The sequence below is a fragment of the Euleptes europaea genome, chromosome 14 (assembly GCF_029931775.1).
Source record: "Euleptes europaea isolate rEulEur1 chromosome 14, rEulEur1.hap1, whole genome shotgun sequence".
Lineage (NCBI taxonomy): Eukaryota > Metazoa > Chordata > Lepidosauria > Squamata > Sphaerodactylidae > Euleptes > Euleptes europaea.
Genome location: NC_079325.1, coordinates 15,508,887 through 15,518,188, shown reverse-complemented (window position 1 = coordinate 15,518,188; position 9,302 = coordinate 15,508,887). Strand labels below are relative to the sequence as shown.

At 44.1% G+C, this 9,302-nt stretch overlaps 1 protein-coding gene across 1 annotated transcript; it reads left to right on the top strand.

Annotated features, from left to right (window-relative positions):
• The first annotated feature begins 412 nt into the window (after positions 1-412).
• Positions 413-7,761, top strand: FAM118B (family with sequence similarity 118 member B). Its single transcript, XM_056860574.1, has 6 exons — positions 413-498; positions 2,129-2,381; positions 3,170-3,397; positions 4,799-4,927; positions 5,830-6,115; positions 7,688-7,761. Exons 1-6 carry the CDS (start codon positions 422-424, stop codon positions 7,759-7,761), a joined length of 1,047 nt encoding a protein of 348 aa, XP_056716552.1. The 5' UTR covers positions 413-421.
• Positions 7,762-9,302: the final 1,541 nt, after the last annotated feature.

Sequence of the window (9,302 nt, the reverse complement as noted above, 5' to 3'; positions counted from 1 at the left end):
AAATCTTCTTTCATTTATTAATTAAAATTAAATTAGAATTAAAAAGTTTACCTCACCTTTTCCCATGGCTCAAGGCAGCTTAGTTTAAAACATGCAGAACTCGGGAAAACCGTGACCTGTTCTCTGGCAATACTAGTTTGTGATTCGCCCTTCCAAGCTGACCCACAAGACCACCCTTCAGTTTTAAGGGACGGTTCAGTGTCAGTTGCAACACACATTCCTGCCAGATGACTCTCTCTGGTTACCTTTAACGTGCTGTCTTTGTGAAGATTAAGATCAGGGACTCACTACCGACAGCACATAGTTTGGATACCAGTGAGAGGCAAGAGGTCAATGTTTTTACTTAGTGAGGTTTTTCTTGCCCGCTCTAAGATTGTTCCCTGTAAGCTTGTGTTTCTTTTCTTTGCCTTCCAGATACTGGATGGCTTCAAATGCAAGTCTGACTGTGGATAAAGAAGCTTTGTTGGAAGATGGGATTCCCCCAGCAAAAAAGCCCAGGTAAGCATCGCTGTGTAGTTCATGGGGGGAAAAAATGACACAATTTTCCATGACTATGTAGTTTCTTTTAGGAAGTAATCTTAAACCTTTTACCTTCAGTTTTTGTTCTGTAACCTACTATCAGATGCTCTCAGTGGTAGGATACAGTGGTAGGATACAGAACTTCTCTCTCTTGGAAAATGGATGTCTTGGTGCATTTTGAACTTTCACTAGCTATAAATTATCGTAGTTTAGTGAAGGGGTTAATGATAATTCAGTAGTATTTCCAGTTCTTGGGACAGGGTGGCAGTGCCACAAGCCATTCCCTATAACTCCCCATGGCAAGCCAAAGTAGGAAAAAGCACAAAGAATCTGATCTTTTCAAATGCAGTGTATTAATTTAATTTCTATTGGTAGTTCAGTTTTCAAGGCTCAGAATGTAGATTACTCTTGTATAGAGTTTTTTTCTTTGTTTTAAATGTATTTCAATGCAGACATCGTTTTATGGGTCATGTGTTTAGCTCAAAACTGCCTTTGATAGTGCTGTACCAGTAAACTTCAGTCTATATTTCCTTCTCCAGATGGGCTGGTTTAATCATTAGGGCACGTAAACTGTAGAGTAGGGTTTTGATCAGAGCAAGGCTCCCAAGCTGTTCCTAGGGAGGAGACTTACTCCCTTACTATTTTCCTGTTTCCAACATTATTCACATTTACATTAAAATGTTTAAAATGTAGTATATTACTCCAGTGTAAGTACCCAAGTAATGACTTTTGCTGTGACATGGCAGTTTTTCTTGAAACTTCGTTTTTTATCTCTTTTTTGCTCCAAGGTTATTTAATCCATTTTATTGTTTTTTCTTTTGTGGTTATACTGTACATCACTTTAGAGCCCATGGGGGCCCAATGAATTTGATGGGCTATAGATTCAAGTTGAATAAATGGAAGTACTGTTTTACTGAATGATAAATCAAAACATGGAATTCACTGTCAGAGGACAAAGGGAAGGCTACTCAGATATATGGTTTTAAAAGGGAAGTAGACTAGTTCAAGAAGGATGGATACCTTCCTGGCTATTAGGCACAGTAACTGAAACGAACCTCCCCATTCAGAGGCAGTCAGTCTCTAAAGACTAGTGCTAGAAAGGCACTGGCCAATATTTGCTGACCCTCCAGGGCAGTTGATTGGGCACCGTGATATCTAGCCAGATGCTAGACTCGATGGAACACTGGTCTGATCATGTAGGCCTGTTATTTTGTAAATATTTATTACTTTAATAATCATATTGTTCATATGGCCAATTCGGCCCTGAACAATGAGAAGAAAAAAGAAGGGGAAAAAATGAATAGGCCATAAGGAAATTAGTATTTATTAATCTTGGAATGAAATGTGGCGACTGCCAATGTAATGTTAAAATCCACTCCTGCTAAAAGAACCCTCAGATTATCCAGTTTAGAGACAGATTCCTGAATAAAAGGTTTTATCCATCTGTCTTTAGCCTCGTTGAGCAATTCACAGCTGTAAATATTTATTTTTAAAAGTTAAAAATATGTCTACTTTTACCCATACAAGCCAGTCATCCATACATTTCCGCAGGATGCATCAGTGTTGAGATAATTCCACATGAACTCCCCTTCCTCTCTTTTGGCTGCAGGAAATTATTGCCAAGTCTGAAAACCAAGCGGCCCCAGGAGCTTGTGCTGGTGATTGGGACTGGCATAAGTGCGGCGGTGGCGCCTCAGGTGCCAGCCCTGAAATCATGGAAAGGCCTCATCCAGGCCTTGCTGGACGCTGCTATTGACTTTGACCTCCTTGAAGACGAGGAACGGAAAAAGTTTCAGAAATGTCTCCGCGAAGATAAGAATCTCATCCACGTTGCCCACGACCTGATTCAGAAATTGTCGCCAGTGAGTTGACCTGCACACAGAACTGCATGGTTTGTAAACTTTAGAGGGGGGGGGGAGTCAAACACCCCCACCCCTGGAAACGTAAATTGCATTAGGCGGGAAAACCCACTTCAGCTTATAGCGCTGAGTCAGTCACTTGTTCGTCTTTAAGCTCGCTTTCACTTCCCCCCAAAACTTACATTGGAGGCTAAATATATTCTCTTCCCTCCCTAGTCTGAAAGAAGTTGACTTTCACATTTTTATCCTATCCCATCCTTTCCTCTCCTCCAAGGATGTCAGGATGGTGTCAGGGCTTCTTAAACTTTTTCCACTCGCGACCCCTTTTCACCCGAGAAATTTTTACGCGACCCCAGGTATATAGGAATATAAAATAGGTATACAAATCAAACATTTACTGATAATAAATCATAAAGAAACATTTAACTGTTGCCAAATTTTTCGTTACCACCACATTCAGTTACGTGACCCACAGTTTAAGAAGCTTTGGTGTACATAGTCTTTTCTCTTTCGTGTTAAGCTAACAAATCTGTGAGGTAGGTTGGGCTGAGAGAGAGAGGTTCATGGTCATCCGGTGAACTTTATGGTGGAATGGGGAATTTGAATCTGGGCCTCACCTGTCCTAGCCTGACATTCCAGCCACACACAGGCTTTTTAAGTCTTAAGTCCCTCTCTCTGTTTGCTAGGTCTTGGCAAACAATCTCTCCTTCCTGCTATCGAAATCGAAGTACTTCATTTAATAAAAAACAAAACATTTTGGGTTATCTTGGCATGATCTTTTTTCTTGACAGCGCACAAGCAATGTCCGTTCCACATTCTTCAAAGACTGCTTGTACGAGGTCTTTGATGACCTGGAGTCCAAAATGGAAGACACTGGGAAACAGCTGCTTCAGTCCGTGCTCCATCTGATGGAAAATGGTGCTCTTGTGCTCACCACCAACTTTGACAACCTGCTGGAAATTTATGCTGCGGACCAAGGGAAGCAGCTTGAATCTCTCGACCTCACAGATGAGAAAAAGGTGCTTACACAGGCCAGTAAGATGTAGCTTGGAAATCCATTGATTTCTCAGGGCCACCCCTAGCTTGAGAGAAGCAGCAGTCTTTTTCCAGTTGGGGATGCTAATAGAAAACACAACCTCTGTGCTACTCACAGTTGGAAAGCCATTCTCAAAATAAGTACTGATGGCAGTTGGTACTTTGCCAGGTTGTTGAGAGGCAACATTGGGGTCCTTAGTAGTTCATTCCAGGACCCAGCGTTTCAAGAGATTCCAGATGATGCCCGGAAGTGCTGAAAATGGATGCAAGAATGATTAGTAAATCACCTATCCATGCTTCTGGGTAATGCTTGGAGTAGCAACTTGTGCATCTTTCCATGAGATAATGCGCTTAGTTTGGGTGTTTTCCTGGAAGGAGGTTTTATGAAGTACTTTTGCATCCTCTTTTCAGCCCTTCTGCTTATCATTCATAAGTGCCGTTATTCAAAGGTCACTGGGTGTGTGGGGGGTGCAGGGGAAGATAGTTCTGAATTCCCTGCATTGTGCAGGGGGTTGGACTAGATGACCTGGTGGTCCCTTCCAACTCTGATTCTAAAGAGGCAAAGACACACAGTTATGGACAGACATGTTTGAAAGTACCCCTTTGCTTAGAAGAATGGATGGGCCTCACACAACTCTCCCCCACCCCCCCACCCCCCATTCTTTCTAGAAGCTTCCTTTACAGTGGTGGTTCTCAACATTTTTTAAATAGGGCCCCACTTATAAACTTACTGTATACTTCTGGACCTACTTCTAAATGTACAGTGTGTTTTTTTTAGCTTTGTGATGCTGAAACATCCGTTTGCAAACTCTTCTTTGAAACTGGTCTGGTTTATTCAAAAGGCATGTAAATAACAGCCACCGTTCTTAACCACTATACTATGCTGGCTCTCCACGTGCAGAAACTTTCCTTAGGCAGAAGTCTCCATTACACTGCCATCACAAAAACGACAGGATGCTGTCACTTATATTGCAGAGAACTGTAAGCAAAAGAGTCCCATACCAGACTCCAGTGAAACAGCTGGCATGCCAGCACAGGTTTTATGACATCCCCAGTAAACATATCCAACTGTGTGCAGAGATGAACTAAATCCGTTTGACCTGCAGAGGTTGGGAATTGCTTGCTTAGTCCTAGATTGCTTGCAGATGTGTGGGATTTATCTGATTTGTAGATGCTGGGGGCTCTTTTCAGGCAGGGAACTGTAAACACACCCACACAGTGTTGAATTTTGGGAATGCGGGACTGGAGAGATATGAAGGCATACCCTTTAGTGGACTGCTAATCTCTTGGCCAAGGTCAGCCTTTTAGAGAAACCAGATCGTCCTTTATAGTAAATTTCTTTCTGAATGTTGAGTGTTTTCTCTCTCTTTTTTCCTCACATGTAGGTGCTGGAGTGGGCACAGGAAAAAAGGAAGCTCAGCGTTTTACATATTCATGGGGTGTACACAAACCCCAGTGGAATAGTGCTGCATCCTGCTGGCTACCAAAATGTCCTACGCAACACAGAGGTTATGGTGAGCTCTGCAGCTCTGTCTTGGGGGTTGGTTTCTTTTAACAGTGAGCAAATATTTCCAGAACATAAGAAACTGCAAGCCTGCATATTTCAAATATGTGGATCCTGGGGTCTTCTAAAGGCCAAGGATTGCCAAGCTAGAGATGGGTGCCTCAAACTATATATGTAGATAAGTGATGCACACAAACATACATAAAAGCCTACATATTGCTGGCTAAATGCAAGTTCTGATGCATGTCTGAGTGGGGATACTGTCTGTGGACACGGTATTGCTTTGAATGGGGTGTAAATAGGAAGCATGTATGTTTTCACACTGCCGAACACAAGCATATTGTTTACATGCCACGAACTGGGCTGCAGAGTTGGCACCAGTTGGATTTTCTCATTCTGAACCATGGATGTCAATCAGCAGTGGCTTTTGTGGTAGCTAACGAAAGAAATTCTCAGATATTTAAGATATTACGTATATCCTGTGGCACCTTTAAAAATCTAACATAACGTTTTGTAGAAGAAGAAATGTTGGTTTTTATATGCCGACTTTCTCTACCACTTAAGGGAGAATCAAACCGGCCTACAATCACCTTCCCTTCCCCTCCCACAACAGACACCCTGTGAGGTAGGTGGGGCTGAGAGAGCTCTTAATAGAACTGTGACTAGCCCAAGGTCACCCAGCTGGCTTCATGTGTAGGAGTGGGGAAACAAATCCAGTTCACCAGATTAGCATCCGCCGCTCATATGGAGGAGTGGGGAATCAAACCTGGTTCTCCAGATCAGAGTCCACCGCTCCAAACCACCGTTCTTAACCACTACACCACGGTGGCTCTCAGCCTTTGTTCTTGCTAAGCTATGTTCTTGCTAGAATGCCTTTGTTCTTGCTAAGGTCTCTTCTATCCTTTCTTGAAGCGGGAGATCCAGAAGCTGTACGAAACAAAATCCTTCTTGTTCCTGGGCTGTGGTTGGACTGTGGACGATACCACATTTCAGGCCCTCTTCTTAGAAGCTGTGAAGCACAAATCCGACTTGGAGCATTTCATGCTTGTGCGCCGTGGTGATGTGGATGAGTTCAAGAAGCTCCGAGAAAACATGCTGGACAAAGGGATTAAAGTGATTTCCTATGGGAATGAATATGCAGACTTGCCTGAATATTTTGAGAGGCTTACAGATGAGATCTCCAACCGGGGTCGAGCAGGTAAGAGAAATTGCCATCATGCTAGGGGTAATTGTCATCTGGAACAGGGATGGCTAACTGGGAACCCACAAAACAATTGTGTCTCTGTTGGGGAGAGGCTGTGGCTCAGCGGTAGAGCATCTGCTTGGCATGCAGAAGGTTCAAGTTCAATCTCCGGCATCTCCAGTTAAAGGGACTAGGCAAATAGGTGATGTGAAAGACCCCTGCCTGAGATCCTGGAGAGGCTCTGTTGGTCTGAGCAGACAATACTGACTTTGATGGGCCAAGGGTCTGATTCAGTATAAGGCAGCTTCATGTGTGTTAGACTGATCACTTTTTAATCAAAATGTGTTTCTTTTTCAAGCCTATTTTTACTTGTAAAGGGGGAAACTAGTTTGCAAAAGACAGGAGGAAGGAGGACATTCTACAGCTTAAGTTGCGTGTTGTCTTTGGAATTGAATGCAATGCACAAGCTGTATATAAGTGCAGCACTACTGGCTTTAGATTCAGCTTCCCAAAAATGTGGGCTTTAATTGAAAAACAAAAGGCAACGTTCTAGTCTTCATGGCTAGAAGGCATGTGGGCAATGCCTGTTATGACACTGGAGGCCATAGAAGAGGCTGTGGATGATAGGGTTTGAGTACCCTGCTTCACTATCCTCCTTGTGGCAGAGTTACCATAAGTTATTCAAAGTGTATAAATTAAGCAAAGGAACTTATTTGCACAATTTAAGCCATTGTAAGATTCTGCACTTCTTGGCCCAGAATTTTAATGATTTTGCTTTACACAGTACACACATTATGGCTGTGTGCTCTGCAACTGAGTGCCTTTACTCCCAAGTACCACTGGCTCCAGTCACCCAAGATGGGGCTGGGTTGGGCAGTAAAACCCACTTCCAGTCCTTGGGCTGTTGTCTAGACTGGCTTCTAATGTGGTCATCCCAATTCTAGAAGGGTGCCAATTTCCGACTTTGATTTGGTCTAGTAGCACTTAATAGACTACAGCAGAGGTTCCCAAACTTTTTTGAGACATGCAGCACTTTTCAGGAGAGAAATTCATCACGGAGCCCTAATTTTCATCTAGCACCTAACTAAACCAAAAGACAGTAGTATTTTTCTTTCCAACATGGAGCACTAGGAGATGTTTAACGGAACACCAAGTGCTCCACAGAGCACAGTTTGGGAACCTCAGGACTACAGTATAATGTAAACATAACTTTTTATATACACTGGGAAGCCAAAAAATTCACGTGAGTCGCTTTATTGCAGTGGTCTGGAATCTGCAGTTTCTCCAAGGTATGCTTGTACTATTTTCCAAATGGGTATCAGGGCTTCTTGTAATAAGTGGCAGGTTAGAGTGAGCAATGCGCTCAGGGTGTGTGGCCTCTTCCAGTGTATGAATCAGTGGCCCCATGGGCAAGGGGCCGCATCTGTCCCGTCACAGGGAAGCGGTTCTAAAACAGGAGGCTGGCACCGGTGCAGGCTGATCCCTGCCCTCTCCTGTAGCCCACTCTGAGTTCGGATGAAACTAGTAGCTGATCTGCCCACCCTCCAATCACTGGACTTTCCCTTCCCCCCCCCCCCAATCTGCCAGGTCTGCCTCGAGAAGGACAGCTAAATGGCACAGCCGGAGCACACACGGAAATGAAAGGTATGGCATTTACTTGATACTCTTGCTCATGAAGGCCAGCTTCGAACAGACAAGTCTTGCCAACGAGTAGCTACCTTTGGCACTTGAAATGATATATTTGTGGGATGTGTGATGGGGGCTGAGGAGGTAGCACAGTGGATGGCATCTGGCAGAAAGCAGAAGCATCCTTGATGTCGGTGGGGGGGGGTGTTTAAAGGAGCTGCTTCCAAGCTGTGGCAGCAGAGGATTGGAGGAACCAAGTATGAGGGAGCCAAAGCCTCTCAGGTGGTTATGAGCAGCGGACTCTAATCTGGACAGCCATGTTCGATTCCCTCTCCTCCACATGAAGCCTGCTGGGTGACCTTGGGCCCGTTGTAGTTCTCAGAATTCTCTCAGCCCCACCTACCTCACAAGGTGTCTGTTAAGGGGAGAAGGGAATACAATTGAGGAAGAAGAGTTGGTTTTTACATGCCAATTTTCTCTACCTTTTAAGGACAATCAGACTGGCTTACACCTTGTGAGGTAGGCGAGGCTGAGAGAGCTCCAAGAGAACTGTGACTAGCCCAAGGTCACCCAGCTGGCTCCATGTGTAGGAGTGGAGAATCAAACCTGGTTCTCCAGATTAGAGTCACACTGGCTCTGATTGTAAGCCACATTGAATCTCAAGGTAGAAAAAAGCAGGGTAATACTTTTCTTCTAAAACATTCTCATGAGTCTGTCAATGGCTACTAGCCAGGATGATGAGAGGGAGCCTCCATATTGAGAGTAAACTTCTGAATAAAAGGTGGTTTTGGCCTGAAGGCCCTGATGGTCAGCCGCTGAGATTTTGGACTATACTGACCATGGGTCTGATCAAGCAGGGTGCATATCTCAGAAGCAATTTTAGAATAGTACTTCACAAAACAGGTATTGAATGTGTGGCTGGAATCCATCCTGAACTGGGTGGTGTTCGAAAAAAGTACAACGGGTGATTCAGCTGTGGGAAATGAGTTGCAAGATGACCTTTACAAAAGTAGATTAGCTGTTGGTTAGGGTTTTGTTAGAATGTTTCCTGTTGCTTTAGTTTAAGGGCAGGGTCCATACCACCCACCCAGATGATGGAAGACCCTGAACTCTGACCGGGGTGCAGCTCCCGAGAGCACACGCGCCTCTATCAGAGCAGCCCCTTGAGCTCTACAGGTTAATCCTCATGCTGACAACTGAAAGCAAGATACCGGCAGCTCTTAGGAAGGCCTGCAACTCTCAAGGTCACTCCAGAAGGAAAAAGGAAGCATTGCTTTCATCCGCAACTGGTTCTTGATGCGCCTGAGTTCTGGCTGCTGCCCTGACGTGTAAAACTTCTTGACTTGACACAGCTTTCCTTGGTCCCTCCTGCCTCAGGCATGAAGACTGGTCAGCATCAGTGCAAATGTCTTTTTCTATTTAAGGTTGTCCTTGCAGGGAGATCTGGTTGTTCTCCTTGGGCGAAGAGTCTGGCTACTAGTGCTTTTTGTATTCTGTTAACTGTTTTGACTGAAAAATGAGAGATTTTTAAACAACGCACAGCTTTAGTTTTCTTTATACGGTGGTTTTTTTATAT